General features: G+C 42.5%; 1 protein-coding gene across 8 annotated transcripts in view; it reads right to left on the bottom strand.

Moving 5' to 3' along the window:
• Nucleotides 1-26,322, bottom strand: part of CNKSR2 (connector enhancer of kinase suppressor of Ras 2) — a 372,822-nt gene that overhangs the window by 201,159 nt on the left and 145,341 nt on the right. For all 8 annotated transcript variants that reach the window (XR_012645541.1, XM_074994112.1, XM_074994129.1 and 5 more), the window contains one exon: nucleotides 25,558-25,599. Coding sequence is in view for 7 of the 8 variants with exons in the window: in XM_074994112.1 (XP_074850213.1) it covers nucleotides 25,558-25,599 (42 nt within the window). In the remaining variant the exon portion in view is untranslated. The remainder of the gene's footprint in view (nucleotides 1-25,557; nucleotides 25,600-26,322) is intronic.

Genomic DNA, 26,322 nt, shown 5'->3' with positions numbered 1-26,322 from the left:
TAAGGATCAAAGGTTTCTACCAAAAAGAGTTAAAAATCCTGGCAGTGGTGGGGAGATAGCAGAGAGGGACAAATTTGGAATAAAGCATTCCCAAGTTTTAATCTTGGCAGAAAAGGTATACTTTAGCCATCACTGAGGCCCATAAAAAATAAATCTCTTAGACTACACATTTATAGTCAGCTTATTAAACAAACTTTGTTGACCAATACTGAATTTTGCCATCACAGAAAAAACTTCATTTAGCAATATAAATATAGGGCCCAATCTTTGTAGTGGAACAAAACTGGCACAAGATCAGAATAAAAACCACAAACAAACTACCCCATGCTACCAAATTTTGTTGGCAAAACTCACGTTGACACCCAAGAGTCGACAAAACAAGAATGGCCAGAGGTTGTTCACGGCTGCTTCCTTTGCTGACAGAACATGCCTGCAATAGGGGCACTCTCATCGACAGTGTGAGCAATGCACTCTGAGTAGGTATTTCACAGTGCAATGCAGTAGGAAGGCAGAGATGATCCCTGAGGATGTTGGGATTCCCTCCAAATTCTCCCACAGCTGCCTCTGCTACCAACAGCATGGAGTTCTCCCTGCTGAGGATTGTCAAAGCAGCCAGTGGACTGTCCCCCTCCCACTGTTCTCAGATCAGGGCAGAACAGGAGTACTCCAATGATTTGCTTTCCTGGAGCAGCACACATAGCTGTCTGATACTTCCCTGAGCTTTGAAAGGGGAGGGGCACATACCTGCAGGAGAGCAGAAATCAAAATGCTGAGAGCGTTACCAGGACTGGAGAGGCATTGTGGTATACTGGTAAAAGATAGTTCTGTCAACAAAACAAACAGCAGTACCTACACTTGCTCTTTGTCTACAATAAAGGGATGAGAGAAGAAAAATGTCTCTTATAAGGGTGGAAGCTGGGCATTTTTCCTGACAAAAGTCATATTGCTATGTGTACATCTTCACTGTTCTGTCACCAAAAGGCAATCTTGGGTTAACAAGACTTGATAGTATAGACATAGCCTCAAATATTTTTGTCTCAGTGGTAGGAAATAAAAAGTGCATGGGTGCATTCTCTCCCAGCTCCTTGTGACTAAACTTATTGCACCAGTGTCTTAATGTTAGGTGCACAGAATGTGCACAGAATATAGTCTTCTGACCTGTTTTCAGAGGTGATTATTACCTACTGAGTTCACTAGAGGTTGCAAGTGCTCAGAGAGCACAAAAATTAAGTCATTACCAATCATGCGCCATCATTAATCATTACTGCGTAAGGCTGTTTTGTTCTGATCATCATGATTTCCCTGAAAATCACTTTATAGATAATTTTTAGCAATTCCAAGCGTAAATTAATGTATTGATCTATTCCATGGTCAACGTGTTCTTCTTATATAATAGAGCCTACAGATAACTCCTAGAACAAAATTTCAGGAAAAAAGCCATTGAATATAGATTTTAAAATGGTCAGTGATAGACAATCCACCATAAGCATTGGGAAACAGTTCCAATAATTAATTAGTCTCAACATTAAAAATTTATACCTTGGAGTCAAGAGGTTAGCCTACAACAGATAACCTTGGTTTAAGATGGGGCAACATCTTAGTCCTGCTACCCCTGACATGTTTCTTTTCTTTAAAGTAAAATAAATACAAATATTGAAGGTCTGTAAAGGCCTGTTGTCATAATGTTAAGTATTTTATACCTTTTACCCATGATATTTTTTGCCTGAGGATGGTAAGTAGTGATCATTTATGTGTTATCTGTGTTTCCTTTGTATATCTCGAACTCATAATGTTGGAAAGCTTCAAACTTTGCCTGGAATGTCTCATTGGTGGCCAGAACTCTGGGTTTCACAACTCACATTACCACAAGAGTGCACTGTTAGGGCACTTAATTATTACAGAATTCTTTTGGGCACAGCACTCCGGTAACTGAAGAACTAATCAAAACTCAGGGTAATTGGACTCATATTCAAAAGCACTAAAACTAATGAGACTGCTCAAATAAGTGAAAAGCTTCACTTGCACACAGTATCAGTCACCCTTTGAAGTAGCAATTAGTGCATCATCATCAAAATGAAGCCGCATGACTGCTAACTTCTCTTTGGGAGTCTTTCAAAATACTTGAAGAAACCTATATAAATGAAATGCATCAAACTAATCTTTTCTTGTCAAATTCACAGTTATAGTTTCAAAGCAGAAAACAAACACCTGATGTCAGAGGTGGAAAAAAACCCACAATTTTGAGTAATACATGAAAAACAAACAAAACAGTAGAACAACAGATGTAACAATATGGCAGGATCCTAAATCTTAACCTCCTGAATTTGCTGTATTTTTATCACTTGTAGACAGCAGGAACCTTGGTTTAGCATATAGATGGCATATTTTATTGAACTCTAATGTTTCAGTCTCTTTATAGCAAGAGTATGTAGGGAAACAATTTCCACCTTGATTTGTGGTAATTTGCACAGCAGGAACAAGAAAATTAGTAGATGAAAATGAAACTAGTATTTCTTCCCTAGTTTAACTGTTGCTGTATTTCCAAAATTATTACTATTCAGGATCAAATCACTGGCAGTGGACTTACAGAAAAGAAATACAATTTAAGGGTCTACAAATACATAAGGGTTGAGTCAATTAATTCATGTGTCAGCGTGCACTAGACTGGACTATGAGGGAATTTTGAATAATGTACATAGATACCATCCTACAGCAAATATTTACCACAGAGTTTTAAACACCAAAATACCTTGCAGCATAGGAAACAAATAGGAGAAGCAAATGTAGGAGTGACAGAGGGGTAGCCGAGTTAGTCTGTATCTTCAAAAATGAGAAGAAGCCCTGTGGCACCTTACAGACTAACATATTTTGGAGCATAAGCTTTTGTGGGCAAAGATGCATTTTGTCAGATGCATGAGTGGGGGGTTCCAGGGGATGGTTTGAATATATGTGGTTATGAAAAGGAGGGAGTCTCAGTCCAGGTGAGGGCCAGAGCTGACAAGGTCTGTTCAGTCATGGAGGATGTGGCCCATTATTGGCAGTTAATGTGAAATTGTGAACATCGAGAGCAGAGAAACTGCTTTTGTAATTGGCCAGCCACTCCCAGTCTCTGTTCAGTCCTGGGGTGATGGTGTCAAATTTGCAAATGAATTGCAGCTCTGCAGTTTCTCTGTGGAATCTGCTTTTGAAGTTTTTTTTTGTTGTTAAGATTGCTACTTTTAAAACTGCTACTGAGTGTCCAGGGAGATTCAAGTGTTCTCTTACAGGTGTTTGTGTGTTACCATTCCTGATGTCTGATTTGTGTCCATTTATTCTTTTAGGTAGAGACTGTACAGTTTGGCCAACGTATATTGCATTGGGGCATTGCTGTCACATGACGGCATATATTATATTAATAGATGTGCAGGTGAAGGAGCCCCTAATGGTGTGGTTGATGTGGTTAGGTCCTGTGAGGATATCGCTGTGTAGATATGTAAGCAGAGTTGGCACTGAGGTTTGTTGCAGGGATTGGTCCAGGTTTAGAGTTACTGTGGTGCCATCTACAGTTGCTGGTGATAATTTGTTTAAGGTTGGTGGGCTGTGCAAATTGGACACCATCAGCCAAGAACTGAAAAGAGACTGGGAATGGCTGGCCAATTACAAAAGCAGTTTCTCAGCTCTTGATGTTCACACCTCTACATTAGCAAATGACAATGGGCCACATCCTCCCTGACTGAATTGACCTGATTTCTCCTCTCTTGATGTTCACAACTCCACATTAACTGCTGATAAAGGGCCACATCCTCTGTGACTGAACAGACCTTGTCAGCTCTGGCCCTCCCCTTGAGTGAGGCTCCCTCCTTTTCATAAGCCCATATATTTAAACCCTCTTCTGGAACCCCCCCACTCATGCATCTGATGAAGCGGGTCTTTGCCCCACAAAAGCTTATTCTCCAAAATATCTGTTAGTCTATAAGGTGCCACAGGACTACTTCTTGTAATCTAAAATAGGAATTTACAAAACAGAGAACATGCTTACCCAGTCATTGCTCAACTATTAATAGGTAATTATTTTCTGAGGACCTCAGTCATGCTCTAAATTAGCAGAATCAGGGCAGTTCAGCTGAAGAAAGGGGGCAAGATGTGAGAGCCTGTATGCCACAACACTGCTTTGTAGTAGGTCCTCACTTCAAAAGGGGTTTGGGAGACAGAGAAGGTGGGCCAGTGAATATGCCACTATACTGATTCACCAGCTAGATCTCTCACACAGAGCATGCACACAGGAACTATGGGATCTTACACAACTAATACTGTCATACCAGCTCCCAGTTTGGGGTTCTATCTCCCTTTACTCTCAAGGAACAATCAACTCTTATAACCCACACTATGGCTTATTTCAAAGTATTATTCTATTCCCTGCCAATACAGCTCCTATTTCAAAATAGGTGCTACTCCTCCTGAAATGTGGTTTACCTCTTTTGAAATAAGCCAACCACTATTTCAATTGCATTGTGTAGCTTCTAGGATAGTTATTTCGAAATAATGGCTGTCATGAGATTCAGCAAAGGAACAACCAACCAACACTTGACAAACTCAATCATTAAACAAGCACTGAAGGAGAAACTTACTTGTATCAAAACAGAAACCAAAAACTACAAGATCTTTACCAAATATTCATAAACCTGAATTACCCACCAGGAGAAATATAAAACAAATCGACAGGGCCAGACGAATACCCAGAGACCAGCTACTCCAAGATAAGCCCAAAAAGCCAAGAACAGAACACCACTGGTCAACACCAAGAGCCCCCAACTCAAACCACTGCAACAAATTATTAAAGACCTACAACCTATCCTTAATCAGGATGCCACACTCCAGAAGGCCCTAGGTGACAGGCCTGTTCTCTCCTACAGACAATCTCCCAACCTTATGAGGATCCTTACCAACAGCCACAGTCTGTACCCCAGGAATACCAGTCCTGGAACCTTTCCTTGCAAAAAAGCCCGCTGCCAGCTTTGTCCACATATCTTTTCTGGAAATACCATCACTGAACCTAACCAGGTTATTCACAGAATCACAGGCACATTCCCATGTTCCTCAGCTAACATCATATATGCCATCATGTGCCAACAATGCCCACATGCTTTGTATATTGGACAGCCTTCAAACTCCCTTAGACAAAGAGTTAATGGGCACAAAACAGACATAAAAACACTACAGATCCACAAACCGGTTAGTCAACATTTTAATGGAGTGCGCCATTCTGTTAATGACTTAAGAGTTTGTGTGTTACTGAAGAAAAATTTTTGCACCACTATTGAAAGGGAGACAGCTGAGCTGTTTTTTATATTCAAATTAACATGTGGTTTGAACCAGGATGGGAATTTTCTGAGTCACTACAGGGGCTCATTTGCATACTTGGCTTCATCTAATTCTTGACCTTCCACCCCCTTCTATCCCTCTACTCTCTGATTTGCTCATCTTGATCATTTTTTTCTGATTTGCCCTCCTTGATTACTGTTTTTGGTTCTCTGTGCCTTAAATATTGAGTCTCTTCTGGTATGGCTATGGTCTGAAGAAGTGGGTCTGTCCCAGGAAAGCTCATCACCTAATAAATTATTTTGTTAGTCTTTAAAGTGCTACTTGACTGCTTTTTTGTTTTGATAGTATATAGACTAGCACGGCTCCCTCTCTGTTACTTGTATCAGGTATACACTGAGTATGATGGGATGGTTACCTGCTCAGTCAAAAGCTACTATGTTTCCCAGAAACAAAGACGACGGATGGATGGACAGATGGATAGATAATTAATCCATTTGTTACCAATTATTAATTGACATCAAGGCAGCTCTAGCAGCAAAGCACACCTATTCTGGTTTTGTGCATTCTTTGTTATGGGATAATTTTGCTCTGACTAGCAGAATTGCTGGGAGTGATATTCACCCCAATTTAAGAAAAGTAATAGTCTGGTATGTGTATTACAGAGATGGAATGATGACCTTTTCAAAATTCTTAAAAGATTAGGAACTTCATAATAAAAGATGAAGAAATGAAGGAAAGAATAATTATGCATGTAAAAAGTAATCAATTCTGGGAATATATGAAAACTAAAACTAATAAAAGCATGCTGTAACAAAGCCTACAAACGATGTTTTATAGTAAAAAAAATGAAACATTGGAATGAGGGTTATATTAATAGTAGGCTGAGTAATGAAATAAAAAAAATGGGACATTAAAGTATATTCAACATGACTTACCTAGACAGGCACAATTTAAGTTTTCAGTCCCTATGTCTGTAAATATAAATTTCTTAATATGAACTAAAAATGCTACTGTCCATTTGAGCTTCATTATATTGACAGCAACTTTCCTTGCACATCCTGATGGCTTATTTTTCATGTACAGTTTCATGCCCAGTTTGTACACCTCAGTGTCTAGTGAAGGGCTTTAGCTTTTAAGATCAACAACTCCACGAAAAAGGCTCCTTTTTTTCAATGGAAGTGCTAATGGCACTGGATGCAATACTTTTTCAGAACCTTAAAAGTTACAATGGCAGTCTTCTAAAGATGTGTTAAACATCATCAGTGCATGTTAGTACGACAGCTTGTTAAACACTGGCAGAAAACAAAAAGAGCCACACTAAAATGGAAATGAAAAATTTCTGTGAATCATTTCCCTTCGTTTTCTGATTAACTCAATTTAACATGACATTCAAAAAAAGCACCAAGCATTAATGGACTAGAGAGGTTCACTAAGATGGTGCTATAACTACTGAATCATTAAAGAGGATCCCTTGAGAAATAGTTATTTTAGATAATGAGATCTAATTATAATGTCTACCTAGTAATTAAAGAATAGCTTGGTCCAATACACAAACTTCATATAAGCAATGTTTTGTTTTGCCACCGAACCTTCTCCAATCTTTTTTGTTGCTGGAGGGTGGGAATTGCTGAATGGTAAATTGGGAAATACATGTTTTATTTACCAGCTCTTTTGTTTTCATGCATGTTTGTACAGCACTTACCACACTGATGACACTAAGTGTTTTGGTTTGTCTGTTTGTTTGTATACTGAATTGCATTCTTGAGATATCATTACTTTAACACTAGAGAGCAAAATGAAAATGGATAACAACACTCTTGGCCAGCCGCCTCCGAAAGAGTTTACAAATAAAAATAATCCTGCCTGATTCTGCCTCCACAGTGAAAAATAAATAGCATGTAACACCGCTTTACAGGTTCCACCTCCCAAAACCAGCACTCTCTGGTCTGGCACCATCTATGATCTGGCAGGACCACGAATGTTACAGAACCAGAGTGCCCTTGGGCCTGACGATGTTCCAGCCCTGGTGTCCTGGGGCCAAAGCCATGCTGGCAGCCCAGCTGGGGCTGAAGCTGGTGCCTCAGGGCCAGCACTGCAGCTGGCAGACTCTCCGGAGCTGGAACTGGCCTCCCCAGGGTCACAGCCATGGCCAGAAGCGTGGCTGGCCTTGAACCAGCCTCAGTAGGGCTGACAGCTGGGGCCTCAGCCAGCAGCCCAGCCATGTCTGGAATTATGGCCAGTGAAGGCCAGGCTGGAGGTAAGGGAACAGCAGAGATGGACAGCCGGGGGTGGGGGGTAAGGAGACCTCTCTTTGTCTGGCAAATTCCCTCCTTTGGGACCGGTCAGGTCCCGAGGGTGCTGGACGAGGGAGGTTCTACACAGCTTTACCCAAGCTTTCTCTGATTTTCCCTGCCTTTCCTGGAACTGGAATCTTCTTTGATGTTAATGGAGCAAATCACTGAAGGGAAAGAAGAGAAACTAATTTTGCTTGTACTTGCTGAAAAACACAGTGTTGTTGAAGTTGTACATATGGGTAACCAACTAATTTTGTTGACTGTGTAAGAAATGCAGACAAACAGTACTCTAATGCTAATCGTTTTATTACAGGCAATTTGGGAAGTTACTACTATTCAATATAATCAATCTCAAAGTGTATCACTGAGATGTGTTTCATTGAAAACTAATACCATTATAAAGCACCCATTTTCGTGAAACAGACATTCCCTTTTATTATTTTCTAAACTGCATTACTAATTAAAGAATTTTGCTAATAGCATTCATGATGGTGTATCATATTTAATACTATAATTGTTGATTCCCTACTGTGGTAAAATTTATAGCACCTGGCAGATATTTCAGTGGTTAGAACGTTTGCTGATATAACAAATTCATGCAATATATTGATCCTCTTTCGTGAGCAGCAGATTCTAGACATGTTCCATTTATACTGTCCACGCAAAAAGGAGTAGGCACTAGATGAAGTGTTCTTTGTGTGTCTTATCTTGCCTGATTCACAAACTGTTTAGTGTTTTCTTATGATCACTTTCTGGACACAGGCATGAATTTGAGACCCAAGATGAGTAACATGAAAGTGGTGTCAGCATGACTGGGCAAGAGGAAAAAAGACAATTCCGTATCTGGTGTTCTTTGAGATGTGTATGCTCACAATATGCACCAGTGCTGGAAGAATTTCTCTAAGCATTATCAATAGGGGACTGGCTCTAGCGGCCCCTAGAGGTGTGTACATACGCCATGCTATATAAAACACTGCCTGGCCCCCTCCTTCCTGAGTTCCTTCTTACCAGAAAGTCCAGCAGGGAAAAATGAGAAGGATGTTGACTGGACATGAGCAACACATCTGGATGAACTCTGGAAAGAGGTAACTGTCTTCTATTCTTTGAATGTCCATTCAGTGTAGGTGACTCCAAGCAGGCTATAACCAACTGAGAGGACTTACAAAAGGAATTGTCCACTCCAAGAGAAAAGCAAGTGTGCTTCTGATGTCCAGTGCTTGGAGGTGCCTTTCCTCATTGGTCTTATGAGGCTTGGGTAGAAGACAGCCTGATTCACGTGAAAGGCAGAAACAACTGGTGGCAGAAAAGCCAGGTGAGGTCTGACCTGTACCTTATTCTTAAAAAAGATGGGGGTTCCAATGTCAGAGCACAGTTTGGAAGCCCTCCTGGCTGACTTAATTGTCGATAAAAGGCCACCTTACCAGGAAGGAGTGAAAGGGAGCAGGAGGCCAGTGGCTCAAAGGGAAGCCCTGTCAGGCGAAAAAGATCAAATTAAGGTCCCATTGAGGAAGAAGGGTTGGGGCCTGTGGGAAGAGCATAGCTGTCACATCCTGGGAAAAGACTGAAGAACATTGAATCAGTAGATGGAAGTCTGAGATTGCAGCCAGGCACACCCTGACTGGAGCCAGTGCAAAGCAAAGCCTTCACATTTCAGATGCAGAAGATAGTCAAGGAGCATTGGCGGGGGGAGGGGGTAAGTGGGTGTCTCAATTGAGCTGATCCCTCCCTGAGTGGCACAGACGAAAAATCAGGCCCACTTTCCCAAGTGTGTGGACCTTGTGGATGGCTTTCTGCTTTCCAAGAGACCCTGCCTCCCCTCGAGCAAGCAAGATTGCTCCATAGCAGTGGTTCCCAAACTTTTTGGCATCACACCCCATCCTTTTGATTTTTGAGACACCTTCACACCCCCAACACCTCTTCTTTACCATCATCCAACCTCCCTTTTAACAAAAAATTCAATTTGTAATTTACAATAGACACAAAAAATTGATATAAAATGATATTTAATATTGAAAATAAGCACAAATAGTTTTCTTTGGCCCCTTGCGGGTGCCTGCTGCAGCTCCAGCTGGCCAGAGGCCTGAGCCCTGTGCTAGCTGCCAGAGTTGCCCGTGCCAGCTGCCGCACCCCTGAGACCTATGATTCCAGAGTCACCTGTCCGAGCCCCACACTGCTGGGCCCAGCCACCTGCCCACCCACCAGCCACCTGCCCCAGCTGCGGGACAGCTGCCTGAGCTGCCTGTCTAAGTCCCACAGTGCCCAGGCCAGTCACTTGTCCACCAGCCTGAGCCACCCAAGCCCTGCACAACTGGAACCAGCTGCCCACCCACCAGCTTGAGCCGCCTGAGCCTTGCGATGCCAGGGTCGGCCGCCCAAGCCCCATAAATCTTGCAAGCTGGTCAGCTGCCCAAGCCCCGTGAGCTGCCTTCCCAAGCCTCTCTCTTCTCACAAAGCGAGGCACCACCAACCCCCAGCTCTTATCCCATTCCCATCCCCCTTAGCTGAGCCAGGCACCCCCAGCACCCCATCTAGCCCCATCCTCCTCCTCCCACCCCCAAACCCTTACTGACTCACCTTTGCATGTGGGTCTTTGCTGGCTGCCTGATTTTTATAGTGGCTGCACCAGGTCACCCACATAAAGTGACAGGGGCTGAGACCCAGAAGCAAAGGCTGGATCTTTCTTTGGGTGGGAAGGAATAATGGGGGGCGCTGGGTCTCCTCCTGCCCCCTCCCCCGGAATTTCTTCATACCCCCCCCCAAGTTTGGGAAACCTTACTCCATAGGGTTCAGCCATGGAGCAACCGTACTGTGAGAAGGAGCAGCAGTAGGTCTGGGTGAAGAAGGCAGCTGAGTTATTGTGACAATAGATCCGTACATACTGGCAAAGAGCACGGTTGCTGCAGTAAGAATCGTGGAAGTGCCATACCAGTGCTGGCACAGCCATGATGGTGCAATGAGTATTACTTGTGCTATGTCCTGCCTGATCTTCTGCAGGTGCTTGCTAATCAGAGGAAACACATACATGAGATCTTCTGTCCAAAGGAGGACGAAATCATCTGCAAGAGAATCTCAGTTGAGACCCACCCTGAGCAGAGCCTGGGGTACTTCACATTCTGCCTGGTTTAAATCCACATGGGGAGTGCCCCACTCTCAGAAGAGAGTGGAGGCCACCTCCAGATGAAGAACCCACTCATGGTGAGATGACAAGTGGTCTGAAATGGCATTCTTGGCCACCCGAGGTGTCAAGCCTCCAAGGAGACGTTGTGACAAACACAGAAGTCTCTTTTCAAAAAGTCCTGGTGGGCCCTTGTGTCACCCTGTGGGACCCTAGAGGGGTGCCACATGGTCTTGTCCAGGTATCAGGATGAGGAAGCTTGGGCTGACTACCCTTCTGCTGGTGCTGGGTGCTGATCCCCTGTCTCCTCTTTCACTGGGGGGTGACCAGGGAGGGACAGCAGGTCTAATAGACTCTAGTATCAATGGTTGGCTGGTTCAGAGACCATGAAGCATTCCTATGCTGGCAGTCAATGGACCAAAGAGAGTCTCAAGACTTTCATGGGGGAGATCAGGAACAATGGCTTAGGCTTAGGAGAATTCAAATCCATGAGCAATTCCTGGACAGAATTCATGCAGAAACAGCAGAGGTCAAGGTAGCTGTCCCACTAGAAAAGACTGATACACCATCAGTGGAGGTGGAGATGGCTGAGGGAGGACACTGGCAGCTGGTCACTTCTGGCAGCAAGCAGTGCTCTGCTCCTGCTCCCAATCCTCCAACAGTAGTACTGGGAAACCATTATGCTGCTCTGGATATGGGAGACACAGGAGATAAGGACCCCCCCAGCAGAAGCAGAGAAGCCTTGTATGCCCCAAGGCTTGAAGGGCTGGTGCCACGACTATGAGAAAGAAATGAAGGGTTGCACTGGTTTGGGGATTCTCTTCTGAGAGAGATGGAGGTACCCATCTGTTGCTGTGACATTTCATCCTGGGAGGTATGCTGCCTGCAAGGGGCCATGTTCAAGACGTTACAGAAGCACTGTTGAGGATTATCTGGCCTACTGACTACCACCCCATGCTATTCATCCACGCGGGCACGAATGATACTGCAAAGTGTAACCTTGAGCAGATCACGTATGATTATAGGGCTCTTGGAGTATGGGTGAAGGAGTTGAGAGCACAGGTGTTGTTGTCCTCAATCCTTCCTGTCAAAGGTAGAGGCCCAGGCAGAGACAGGAGCATCCTGGAGGTAAATATCTGGCTCTGAGGATGGTGTCACCAGGAGAGCTTTGGCTTCCTTGATCATGGGATGCTATTCCAAGGGGGACTGTTAAGCAGGGAAGGAATTCACCTTTTGAGGATTGGGAAGGCTGTATTTGGATCATGGCTAACCTAGTGAGGAGGGCTTTAAATGAGGTTCGACGGGGACAGGTGACCAAAGCCAACAGGCAAGTAAAAAACCTGGAGACCCAGGAGATGGGTTGGAAATGGGAGGTATCATTGGCTATCATAGCAGAGAAAAAAGAGGGGCTTGGCAGAACTGGGAGGCAAAAGCAAATCAGTATCTTAGATGCCTATATACAATTGCAGAAAGCATGGGTAATAAGCAGGAAGAACTTGAAATCCTAATAAATAAACACAGCTATGACATAATTGGTATCACAGAAACTTGGTGAGATAGTACACACGATTGGAATATTGGTATAGAAGGATGCAACCTACTCAGGTGGATAGGCAGGGTAGACAAGTAGGGGGTGTTGCCTTTTCTATTAAAAATGTGCACATCTGGACTGAGGTAGAGAAGGATGTAAGACACACACATGTTGAGAGTTTCTGGGTCAGGGTAAAAGGGGTAAAAAACAAGGTTGATGTCAGGACAGGCATCTACTAAAGACCACCTAGGCAAGTGGAAGAGGTGGATGAGGCTTTTTCTAAACAAATAACAAAATCATCCAAAACACAGGATTTGTGATGATGGGGGATTTCAGCTATGCAGACATATGTTGGGAAACTAACACAGTGAGGCACAGACTATCCAGAAAGTTCTTGCACTGCATGGATGACATATTTTTATTTCAGAAAGTAGAAAAAAGCTACTGGGGGAAGCAGTTCTAGATGTGATTTTAACAAAAAGGGAGGAACTTGCTGAGAATTTGAAAGTGGAAGGTAGTTTGGGAGAAAGTGACCATGAAATCATAGAGTTCATGATTCTAAGAAACAGTGACAGGTAGAACCACAACATAGAGACAATGCATTTCAGGAAAGCAAATTTTGGTAAACTCAGGGAGCTGGTAAGCAAGGTCCCATGGGAAGCAAGACTAAGAGAAAAAACAACTGAAAAGAGTTGACAGTTTTTCAAAGGGACATTATTAAGGGCTCAAAAGCAAGCTATACTGCTGCACAGGACAGATAAAAAGTACAGTAAAAGACTGCCTTGGCTTAGCCAGAAGATCATTCATGATATCAAAATTAAAAAGGAGTCATATAAAATGTGGAAATTGGAGAAATTACAAAAGATGAATATAAGCAAACAATATACATATTTGGGGCAAGATTAGAAAGGCCAAGACAGAAAACGAGCTCAAACTAGCTAGAGACATAAAGGGTAACAAAAAGTCATTCTATAAATATAATAGAAGCAAGAGGAAGACCAAGGACAGGGTGGGCCCAGTACTCAGTGAGGCTAGTAACAGAGAGGTAGCCGTATTAGTCTGTAGTCTAACAAAACAAAACAGCAGTAATGTAGCACTTCAAAGACTAACAAACTGACAAATCAAGTACACAGTACTGAAGTAAGTAAGAGGAGGTTAGGTTTAGAGGATAAAATAAAAAAAAGAACAAGTTAAAAATTACTTAGAAAAATTAGATGTCTGTATTCATGAGGGCATGATGAAATGCATCCTAGAATACTTAAGTCGCTGATAGAGGAGATTTCTGAGCCTTTAGCTATCGTCTTTGAAAAGTCCTGGAAGTCAAGAGACATTCTAGAAGACTGGAAAAGGGCAAATATAGTGCTCATCTATAGAAAGGGGAAAAAGAACAACCCAAGAAACTACAGACCAGTCAGTTTAACTTCTGTGCCGGGAAAGAAAACGGAGCAAATAATGAAGGAATTCATCTGCAAACATCTGGAAGAAAATAAAGTGATAGGTAACAGCCAGCATGGATATGTAAAGAACAAATTATGCCAGATTAATCTGATAGCTTTCTTTGACAGGATAACAAGTCTTGTGGAGAAGGGAGAAGAGGTGGGTGTGGTATACCTGGACTTCAGTAAGGCATTTGATGCGGTCTTGCATGATCTTTTTATCAATAAATTAAGCAGTTAGGACTTAGATGGGGCCACTATAAGGTGGGTGCATAACTGGCTGGATAACCATTCTCAGACAGTAGTTATTAATGATTTGAAGTCATGCTAGAAGAACATAACAAGTGGGGTTCTGCAGGGATCTGTTTGGGGACTGGGTCTATTCAAATATCTTCACCAATGATGTAGACATTTGCATAGAGAGTACACTTACTAAGTTTGCAGATGATACCAAGGTGGGAGGGGTTGCAACTGCTTTGAAAGATAGGGTCAGAATTCAAAATAATTTGGACAAACTAGAGAAATGGTCTGAGGTAAACAGGATGAAGTTTAATAAGGACAAACGCAAAGTACTGCACGTAGGAAGAAACAGTCAGCTTCATACATATAGAATGGGAAGCAACTGTCTGGGAAGGAGTACTGCAGAAAGGGATTTAGAGGGTCATAGCGGACCACAAGCCACATATGAGTCAACAGTGTGATGCTGTTGTAAAAAAAGCAAACATGATTCTGGGATGTATTAACAGGAGTGTTGTGAGCAAGACACGAGAAGTCATTCTGCTCTACTCAGCACTGGTTAGACCTCATTTGGACTACTGTGTCCCATCCTGGGCACCACATTTCAAGAAAGATGTGGAAAAATTGGTGATGATTCAGAGATGAGCAACAAGAATGACTGAAGGTCTAGAGAACATCAGCTATGAGGGAAGACTGAAAGATCTGGGCTTGCTTAGTCTAGAAAAGAGAAGACTTAGAGGGGACATGATAGTGGCTTAAAAGTACCTCAAAGAGGATTTCAAAGAAGATGGAGAAAAATTGTTCTCCTTGGCCTCTGAAGAAAGGACAAGGAGAAATGGGCTTAAACTGCAGCAAGGGAGGTTTAGGTTGGACATTAGGAAAAACTTCCTAACTCTCAGGGTGGTTAAACACTGGAATAAGTTACCTAGGGAGGTTGTGGAATCTTCATCACTGGAGATATTTAAGAGCAGGTTAGATAGACACCTATCAGGGATGGTCTACATGGTGTTTGGTCCTGCTGAAAGGTCAGGGGGCTGGACTCGATGACCTTTTGAGGTCCTTTCCAGTCCTAGTGTTCTATGATTCTGATTCCAATGCCAAGAAGAGGACGCATGGTGCTGGGATGTTGAATAGGACCTATTATCCTTCCACTCCCATCCTGAGAAGTGTGGTGCTGGTGAATAATGGCAGTGTGGGGAGAGGTGCCATGCAAGTGGGTATTTGTCCCTCAAGCAATAACCCACATGCAGGGAGCAAATAGTTCCAGCATGCCATGATTGCCGGGGGTGGGAGGCATCTCCAATGATCTATGCCTAATCTCCAGTGACGGTCTCTTCCCCACTGACTGTGCAGGGCTATGGAGGGGGAGGGAGGGACTCTTCTATCCACCTGTGTGGAAGAGTACTGGGCACTTGGTGACCAAGGGGCAAATGAGGGCTTCCCTCTATCTCAAGGGCCAGTTGTTGCCAGAGCCAGTGGCACCATCATGAAAATATTGTCCTGGGCTGCCTGAAATGCCTGCGGGATGGAGGGGTCCTGGATGCTCAAGGTGGGTGATGGAGAACGAGAAGGGCTACCCTGTTCCACCTGTGCTGGTGCCTTGTCAGGCACACAGTCTCCAACATGCTCCCCTGTGCATTTAGCTTTGTCCTTAGGAGTAGCGGGGGATTTGTTCTTGCCTGCCTTCCTGACCCTGTTGGCCAGGACCACCGAAGATGTCTGGTGCCAGCTGGACAGCAGCAGGTGAGCACACTGAATTGAGACACGGGTATTCAGTGCCAAGCCCAAGCACTGGTCTTGGGGAGCAAGGGTGGACTCCATGAGCAGAGCGTTGTAGTTAGATGATCTTGTTTTTTATTGTCAGGGGACAAAAGGATCTACCAACCTGTCACCTCTTAGAAATGTGGGCCTAACTGGCTGACTGGGTTAGGCCTGAGGCAGCTAGCACATACTTTAAAGCCAAGGGAACAGGGTATGGCCCATCCCTGGCCTACGCCCCTGACAGAGACTGACTACAAAGTACAACTATTAAAAATAACACGGATAACTATTTACAACTGAATAAGGGAAGCTTAACACTAAATATTACAACCCAGGCTGGGATAAGCAGTTCCAAGCACTGTCACTGGCGGCAAAAAGGAACTGAGGGCGGAGGGGACCGAGCAGAATTCCATACAGTGTGGCACGTGCATGGCCACTCCAAAGGAGCTAGAGCTGGTTCCCCCACGGATACTGAATGAGAGGAAATGTTCCAGCACCGGTGCATGTGGCAAGCGCACACACCTCCCTTGAATGGACAGGAGTAAGCACTTAAGGAAATACTCTGCCCTTGTTGCTTAACTAGGAAAGTCTACAGCCATGGTCACTAACTGGTTGATTGTGATAGACTGGCCAGTCCTGAGAAGTCTCCCAGTCAGCAGTAATCAGCAGGCTCCATGGCTGCTTGGGCCCCATTCCCAGAAGAAGCCAGGTTGGTAGAGGGCCAGGGAAGGTGGGGGCCTGCCTTAGCCTCACTGCACCACTGACCAGGAGCTGCCTCACTGTAAGCACCACCCAGCAAGATGCTATATGCCAACCCCCAGCCCCTTCCAAGAGCCAGCACTCCAAATCCCCTCTGGCACCCTAACCCCCTTCCCCACCCCGACCCCTCTCCCAGAGTCAGCACCTGTGTGCCCTCTATTTTTTATCCCTATGTGGAATTTTGTTCTGTGCACCAAGACGTGCAGATGTGCATCACCAATAGAAACACATGGTGTCCACTGAGCATGACTGGGTGCTCTGCTAACCATCTGGGCAGCACCTGAACCTCTCTTGGGCGGATGTCCTGGAGCTCAGCTTATAGGGAACATTGGCTATCACCCCTCACCTCCTCCTGCACCCCAGGTACTGCCCCAGGACAGACCCATCTCTCAGAACCAGCACCCCGTACACCCCCTACTCCTCTTGCACCCAAAGCCTCAGCCCTATGCCCCCTCTCACAGCCAACATCCTGCACCCGCCCCTTCACCCCAATCCTTGCCCCAGGCTCAGCCCAGAGCACGCCCTCAATCTGCAACCCCCTCAACCTGAGCCCAGAACCCCACCTCCTCCCAAATCACTAACACCTGTCCCAGGCTGGTGAAAACAAGTGAGTGTGGAGGAGAGCAAATGACAGAGAGGGGGTGATGGAGTGAGTGGTGTGGAGTTTCAGGGAAGGGGTGCCATCTTGGGGAAGGGACAGAGCAGGTTTTGGGTTGCCCTTAAATTCAGAAAATGATCTTGGGAATAAAAAGGCTGGAGACCACTGGTGTAGACGGAAACAACTGATGCACTTCAGTGCTGAAAGATGAAGTGTATGCTCTAAGTGCAATATGAGAATAGCTACAATAATAACGTAATATTTGCACGTCACTCGTTACACAGCACAGGCTTTATCCTCCAGCATCTCAATAACAAAATGTGCCAGATATTTGAGCTGGGGCCACAGGTCCTGCTTCACTCGCGCCAACCGGCGCACTCCACTGGCCACGGCTGGGCATGCCAGTCAACTGAATGTGCCAGTTATCCAAGCACCAGATAACAGCTTTCACGGTATTTGCAAAAAAGTATTCATGTGGTGAGACCAGAATTAAGAAAACTAGTTACTAATCACTAGCTACTGTAATTGCAGATTAAGGATTCCATTCATTCAAGCCAGGTTCCCTCTCAGGGAAACAGAGAGGTGAGCCAAGGGGAAGAAGCTGTGAAAGTGACTAAGCTACCTTTACATCTTCCTTTTATTGGCGGCTCAAACACAAGTTAGAAAAGCCACAAAACTATCCTAACGTATGATGGCTAAGACACATCCCTTTGTAGTAGTTATCTGGGGATCATTGGATTGTGCCACGCTCCAGTTCCACACCCTCTGGTGCTCATCAATATTCTTTAAATGAAGTGCAAGGGATAATTGACATACAATTGGCTAAGCACCATCTCTGGTTTCCAACCATGTCAGGAAAATACTCAGCTGCCCATTACTATGAGTTCCACAAGTTACTTCATTTTAGTTGTACAAATCTGTATTAGAAAATCAAATATAGCGAATAGTAGAGATTTGACATTACTATAGTACTCACAAGATCAAAACAAAAGTATTAAAATCCTGTCCTTTTATTAGTTCATTTTTCGATGTGTTTAAGTATTACAAATTTTAAAATTTGGTTCTAAACTAGCTAGTTTGTTTTAAACATCCTAAATATGAATTTTATTGTAATTACAACCTATATATTGTAATAGTTTTCTATCCAACAAACTAAGCTTTAAATATTTCTCCATGTTCACAAAGTTAAATTCCACAGGAGAATTCCTTTTGTTCCCTCTCAATGGCAAATGAATGACTATTTTATATATATATATATATATATATATATATATATATATATATATATATATATATATATATATAACAAAAACAAAAAAACTGTAGAAAATACCTGCTAAGTAAACTGTAGCTCAAAGTCTCCTTTCTATGACCAATCCAGTTTGCTTTGTTTTTAATGTTTATAGTATCATTTAGGCTATGTCTACACTGCAGTCCACTTTCGGAAGCAGAATGCAAATGGGTGATATTGAAAATGCAGATGACATGTGGATTTAAATATCTCACACCTCATTTGCATATTCTCACACAAGCTTGCTTTTGTTTCCGGAAGCAGGGGTCTTTCAAAAATGGGGTTTGTTTTCAAAGGAATCCCACCAAACTTGGCTGCTTTTGCTTCTGGAAAAGGCTCTTCCAGAAGCAAGATCACAAGATAATATGCAAATGAGGCATGAGATATTCAAATCTGTGCCTCATCTGCATTTCCAATCTCGCTCATTTGCATTCCGCTTCCAAAAGCGGACTGCAGTGTAGTCATAGCCTAAATGAACTAGACCAAGGATGGGCAAGATGAGACTTAAAGGCCGAATCCAGCTGTCAAACCTTTGAATCTGGCTGCAGCCCACCCTGTTAAGACCCTATGCTGCTCAAAGTGTCTGGCTGCTCTATGTGCCTCCCTGCCCCAGGTCACCACCCCCTCCTTCTCTGCTTTCCAAGCCTCTGCATCTTCCTCTTACCCCCAGGTCACAACTTCCTCCCAGACCTGCACCACCTCCTAAACTCTGATCCCTGGCCCCAGGTCACCACCCAAACCCTCTAAATTCCCCTCTCCTCCTTCCCCAGGTCACAACTCCCTTCCAGACCCCTCCCCTAGGTCAGAATCCTCTCCTGTACTCCAGTCCCCTCCCCAAGCTCCCTTCTGCATCCAATCTCTGTCCCAGACCCTGCACCCCCCTCCACAGAAAAGTGCAGTCCTTAACCACTTACCAAAATCTGGGAATATTCCCCCAGCAATTAAAATTATTGGCTGCGCCTGAACTGGATGCTCCAATCACATACAGCATTACATGATTAAGATGGGAACATTTAAAAAGTCTCCACTTCTGGTATTTCAGTAAAAATATTTTGTGGTCAGACTTTACACAACCAGGAACACAACTGCCAGAACACCATCTTTACATAGCTCTATAACAGGTTTCCATATTAATAGTTTATGGAGGCTTCATTATATAACAGTATGTCTCAAATTAATCATTATTATATAAAGGCTTTATATATTGACTAGGAATAGATCAACATAATACAACAGATATTCAGTTATTTTAGATAGTAACTAAAACTGTTAAATAACACTTGTGTATTTGTTGATCCACTGGACTTCAAGTCCCATTCTTATCAATTATTTAATTTCTAGTGTTCCTGCTGATGATCCAATTTATTAATAAGTATGGCTTTCTAGGCAAAAAAGGCAAGCTTGCAAAACCTATTCTGAGGAATCTGAAATCAATAAGGATGAACAGCTAAGGAGGAGGAAAACCTAGCTAGTAATTGTGTGTTTTCCATAAGTCTGATTCAAGTTAAAAATGTTTTTTGCTCTACTATTTTAAAGTACAATTTATTAAATGGAACATAAATAGATTAAATTCTTGTTAACGGAAACAAATTCTGTGCTTTGTGGTGCTCACAGAAGCTATGGCTACACTAACAGCAGCACACAGAATATATACACCGCACACAACCACTCACCTAAGTATAAACAGCAGGGTAGATCATGAGGCACTCCGTAGGTGAGACGTGTACAGGTATACCAGAAACTTGGAGCGTACACCCTATGAGACTCTCCTCCTCTGAAAGCAGTACTTCCCATGCATGCATTGCCATATTTAGCAATATCATCTAATCATGCATTCCTGCTGCCACAGCCATTTTCCCCTACAGTGCAAGGTGACAGCAGTGGGGAAGCAGCAGAGAAATGCTGTGACAGCACTCCACTGCTGGAGCCTTTCCCTGCCATAGGGAGCTGTCAGAAAGACTATGATAGCAGGAGAAAGCCCTATCAGGGGAGACAGTGAGACACTAGGTTGCTAAGGAGAACAGGGAGCAGTCAGATCCTTTCCCCACTGCTTTGACTCTGCCAGAGCCTCTCTTCACCACAGTAACAACTCCAGCAGCAAGGAACTCCTGGAGACTTTCCAGTTGGCTTTCCCCTGCCAGGGCCTTCCATTGCTGCATGTCGTTACTTATTGCAGCATAGATGCAGCCAGCTTTTCACTAAGCAATGAAGCTACATGCTTCCTACACATCACTGCTAGTATAGATGAGGTTTGTTGGTATATATCACTTAAAATTAGTGCGATATTAAACACTTACTATCAATAAAATAAGTTATTAGATTGCAATCTAACATTTATAATGTAAGTGAGAACATATCCAAGTAGAGACATGTGCAGCTGAGCACTCTGCCCACACAACAGCCTAAGCTGTCATCTCACAGTCAAGGAGGTGAGGAACTAAGAATATCCACTGGGATCTCAAAAATGACTCGTTGTCAGAACTAGAGCAGCTTTAATATTTGTCACATTAAAGCAAATATAGGCCAACATTATTCATTAGCAGGAAAACCATCAGCCGACCCTTCCATGACTTCCCAACAATTGACGTCTTATGCTAACTAAATATTGGATTTCCTAGCCAAAATAAATAACTAATGAATGTCACTGCAGCTGCATAGCCACACACCGTGCTAAAGGATACAAATAATTTTGTAACTGTGTACAACTACAGTATTCTATTTTTGTCATTCACATTTTGTTTCCGTCTATAGTGATATTTAACTTGGGCTAGGCTTTTTGGAATCATCCAAAACTGAACACAGATATCAATCCCATCTGTTCCAATATCTAGTGTCTGACTATGGCCAATCCTAAATGCTCCAGAGAAGGTCTAAGTAATCAGAAAATGGTTGGTTTATGCCATAAGCATAAAGATTTCTGTAGCCTACCTATTTTCATCCTATTTAGTGAAGCTGTGGATGTTCTCATTATTCCTTTTTTAAATCCCTATCTAAAACATTGGTGGGAATTACATATAGTGGTCATGAGTTCCACAGGTTAATTGGTACTTCATCATTTGTAGATCTATTGCCTTTCAATTTCATTGAATGTCCCCAAGTCCCTGTATGACAGAAAGAATTAATTTTCCATATTTGTCTCTTCTTTCCTCTATGTAACCTTAAAACCATCTAATTTTTTCCACTCATTCCTGGAATTCTTTTCAAACTCAATAAACTACTAAAACTACTAAGTAGTAAGCTACTTAAATTACAATAGCTGGGGGCGGGGAGGGGGAACAGTGGGAGAAACTGTTTTAGCAGCGAGGGAAGTTCCAGCAACTATCACAGGTGGTAAAAAAGAACTAAAGGGATATGGATCAGCCGGGCCTTGCATATCAAATTTATGAGTGTGTGGCACCAGAGAGCACTGTAGCAGATCTGAAGGATACCATACTAAGGGAAAATAATCCAACAAATATGCTTGGGGCATGCAAACAATGACAGTGCAGTGGACATGAACAAGCACTTGAAGAAAAAACAGTTCCCGTGTGCAGCATTTCAACTTTGTGCCAAAGCTGCACCCTTAAAAACTTCATTATTTAAAGCTTGTAGAGATCAGTCAGTCATAGATGACAAAGTCAGGCTTAGTACAAATGCTAATATTTTTTCTTCCAGAGGGGAAGAATATCAGTGCAACTGAAGAATTCAAGGAGACTTTTTTGTTCTGTAGTTATTGTAATATAAAAAATGTCAGCAACCTAGAGAATTCCACTTGCCAGGCATTACATATGACAGCATTTTAAAAAAAAATAGTTTTAGAAACTCTTTTGTAAAGTCTCATATTCAATGAGGCAGAAATAAAGGCAATTTTATTGAGTACTTAAGTAGCATTAAGTACAGATATCAACATCTATCCAACCAGCAAAATAAAAAGAATGTTTTAAGTGAAACCATGTCATTATTTGCTTTCAGGAATAGAATCATTTGTGGCTTAGTTTAGGAACATGGCCAGTGTTAACTGAATACTGTATCTACCACAACACAGTCACAGTCTGACAGGCCATTAATTATCTTATATTATTCAAGTTTAATGTTCATTACCTCAATAATTTCCAGAACTTTGCTCCCATTTTTGACTCATCAGAGGAGCCCTTCCAACATTTTAAAAGTCCAGCTGAGTTTATTTTGGCTAATACATCATCACAGCAATAAAGATTATGTAAGTGGAACTTCATAAACATGATGATATATGAGCCAGGAGGAAGGGGGTTCATTCTCTTATAGTTCTATTGGGTCTGCAGTGGTAACAGGAGCAAAAAGTAGTACGAACATCAGGAGCAGGAAGCCTATTTAACAAGTGCGACCACTCAACAACTGAGATACTAGAAGAGCATTCAAGGATGATAAAGTCTATTGCAGAGAAACTAAATGAGCTTCATGGCTGAGGATGCAAGGAAGATTCCCAACCCTGAGCTATTCTTTATAAGTGATAAATCTGAGGAACTGACCTAAACTAAGGTTTCAGAGGGGACTCGGAACAAATTGATAAAGTAAACAGTAGTAAGTTACCAGTACCAGATGGCATTCACCCAAGAGTTTTTAAGGAACTCAAATGTGAAATTGTAAAATTACTAAATGTAGTTCGTAACTTATCATTTAATAAATTTCTGTACCAGATGGTTGGAGGATAGCTAATGTGATGTAAGTTTTTTAAAAGAGCTCCATAGATAAGCCTGGCAATTATGGCCTAGGAAGGCAGACTTCATTACCAAGCAAACTGTCTGAACTATAGCAAGGAACAACATTGTCAGACACATATATAAACACAATTTATTGGGAAAGAGTTAATATGTTTTTTCGTAAAGGGAAATCACGCCTCACCAATCTACTAGATTTCTTTGAGTGGGTCAACAAGCATGTGGACAATGGGGACTCACTCAATACAGTGTACTTAGAGTTTTGGAAAGCCTCACCATGGGCTTTTTAAAGATCCCTCACTCTGGGCTCTTAAACAAATTAAGCTGTCATGAGATAAAAGAGAAGGTCCTCTCATGGATCAATAACTGGTTAAAAGATAAGAAACAAAGGGAAAGAATAAATGGCGGGTTTTCAAAAAGGATGGAGTTAAATGGTGGTGTGCCCCAGGGTTCTGTACTGAGACCAGTCCTATTCAACATATACATAAAATGAGCTGCAAAAAAATGAGCAAATAATGAGGTGACAAAATTTGCAGAAAACAGTTAAGTCCACGCAGACTGCAAAAGCTAAAAAGGGATCTCACAAAACTGTGTAACTGGGTGTAAGTGGTTCCCCCGATGGCAGGGAGTAATGGCTAGGCTCCATGCAGAGCCTAGAGGCCTGGGGTATAGGTCTGCAGCCCACCCCTAAAGCTTGTAGTCTTAGTTTGGGGCATTGCCCCAAGAGTCTAGCTTCTCCTCTGTAGGGGGTTGGTTTTCTGGGGTTCTCCCCCCCGCACCTGGGAAAGGGTTTGGAGGCTCCTTCCTCCAGCGGCCGACCTGGTAGCAGCTCTGACTCAGGTGCTGCATGTGCCAGAGCCAGCTCCTGCCTCTTGGCTGGTCAGTCCTGAGCTGGGTTATCTTCTCTTTTATACTGCCTCCATGACTGACACTGGCTGCAAGTGAACCGGGTGGGGCTAATTGGGCAAAGAGGCTCTGTTTAACCCCTGCTTTTCCCGGCCTCCTTCTTGTTCCCTTACACTGGGCAACAAAACGACAGGTGAAATTCAATGTCAGTAAGTACAAAGTAATGCATACTGGAAAACATCATCCCACATACACATATAAAATGATGGAGTCTAAGTTAGTTATCACTTCAGAGAAAAATCGTGGCATCTTAGAACCTTGTGAATAGTTCTCTGAGAACATGCACTCTGTGCAGTGGCTGTCAAAAGAGAGAACAATGTTGGGAATCATTAAGTAGATAAGACAAAACATCATACTGCCTCTATATAAATACATGGTACAACCGCATCTTGAATACCCTGTACAGATGTGGTCATACCATCTCAAAAAAGATATTTTGGAATTGGAAAAGTTTCAGAAAATGGCAATAAGTACTATAAGGGGTATGGAACCACTGCCATATGACGAGAGATTAATAAAACTGGAACTTTTCATCTTGGATAAAAGAAGACTAAGAGGGTATATGATTGAGGTCTATAAAATTATGATGGATATAGACTAAGTAAATAAGGAAGTCTTATTTTTCCTTCTTACACTATAACAACTAGTAACAGAGAGATAGCTGTGTTAGTCTATATTCTATCAAAAGAAAAAAGCAGTTCAGTAGCACTTTAAAGACTAACAAAATAATTTATTAGGTGATGAGCTTTCATGGGACAGACCCACTTCTTCAGGTAATAGGTGACATGGCTATGATCTGAAGAAGTGGGTCTGTCCCACGAAAGCTCATCACCTAATAAATTATTTTGTTAGTCTTTAAAGCACTACTGAACTACTTTTTTTTTGAACTAGGGGTTACCAAATGGAATTAGAATCAACAGAGTTAAAAGAAACAAAAGGAGACGCTTCTTCACACAATGTACATTCAACCTGTTGAAATTCCTGCCAGAGGATGCTGTGAAAGCCAGAATTTTAACAAGGTTTAAAAAAGAGATATATTCACAAAGGATAGTCCATCAATAGGTATTAACCAAGATGTGTAGGAATGGCATCCCTAGCCTCTGTTCAACAGAATCTGTGAATGGGTAACAAGGGATGGATCTCTTGATGATTACCTGTTCTGTTCATTCCCTCTGGGGTATGTGGCTTTGGACACTTTCAGAAGACAGGAAAATGCTAGGTAGACCCTTGATCTGACCCAGTAAGGCTGTTCTTCAGTTAAACTTTAAACTTTTCCATTGTAGTAAACAGATGTGTCCTTTATGCTTAGAGAGCAGATTTGTTGAGTCAAATGTCACTTCTACATAGTCAGTTCTGTGACCATAGCCACCTTTTAATGTCTGTTGCCTGTGATCAGTAGTGCTGGGACCAAATCATAGCTAGGACTGAGACCTAAGCTTCACCAAAACAGAGGGATATTTAGATCGTGTCCTATTTTCAGGCATACCTACTTATCTGCAAATTATTCCTCACATACCTGTTATTAAAAAATGATCTGCTGTGCCCATACTAGTTCACCACTGCTACAGATACTACCACTAGGAAAAGAAAAGTTTAAATCATAGGTGAAATGCAGCAAAGATGTGTTTATAAAAAATCCAATGACTACTCACCACATGAAGAATTTTATTCTCTGTTTCATATACTGTACAATCCTGAAAAGAGAAAGCAGAAGCACATTCAGTCACTAAGCAAAATATGTATTGGGAAACAGCTTTTTGAAGATTTATCATACTGAAAAATGTACAGAGAAAATGCCATTTCAGTGTCCCAAATATGGTGAAAGGATTTATGTAAACGGAGATCGTAGAACAAGAACGAAATTCTGAGTAGCAAAGATCTATACCTCTAGATCTTCACCTTACTTTTACTGAAATCCCCCAAAATGGATTTTATTCTCCTCTTCTTAATGTCCTTTTGTGCTATACCCTACTACAATCATGGCTGGCTGGCATCCTTTTCTTCTGACCCAACTCTCTATCTTCCTCTTTCCTCATTTTATTCTTATTTTTACTTGATAAAATCTTATTTCCTTTCTACCACAGAAACTCCTCCCACTCACAAAAAAAAAATCTAATCAAGGGAACATTTCACTCCACTTAAAATCACTTCCTTAGTGGAGACAGCACCTATACCTCTCATTCCTCTATGGGAAAGGGGAGCAGGAGCTCAACTATTCACAACATGCTGTGTTGAATCATCATATGTTGTAGCATTCTAAACGGAGTAGGCAAAGTTTAGAGAAGAGGAAAGGTGAGTTGAATCTTCACCCATGGAACTGGAGACATAGAAGACCAAGAATGAAGAGGAAAAGTGAGACTGTTACACATTACAGCACTCTGGATTATTGTACACATGTGATCATTGTGCAAAACATA

The sequence above is a fragment of the Carettochelys insculpta genome, chromosome 1 (genome assembly GCF_033958435.1).
Source record: "Carettochelys insculpta isolate YL-2023 chromosome 1, ASM3395843v1, whole genome shotgun sequence".
NCBI classification, from domain to species: Eukaryota; Metazoa; Chordata; order Testudines; family Carettochelyidae; genus Carettochelys; species Carettochelys insculpta.
The sequence above is the reverse complement of the archived record's forward strand: the minus strand, read 5'-3'. Positions and strand labels throughout refer to the sequence as shown.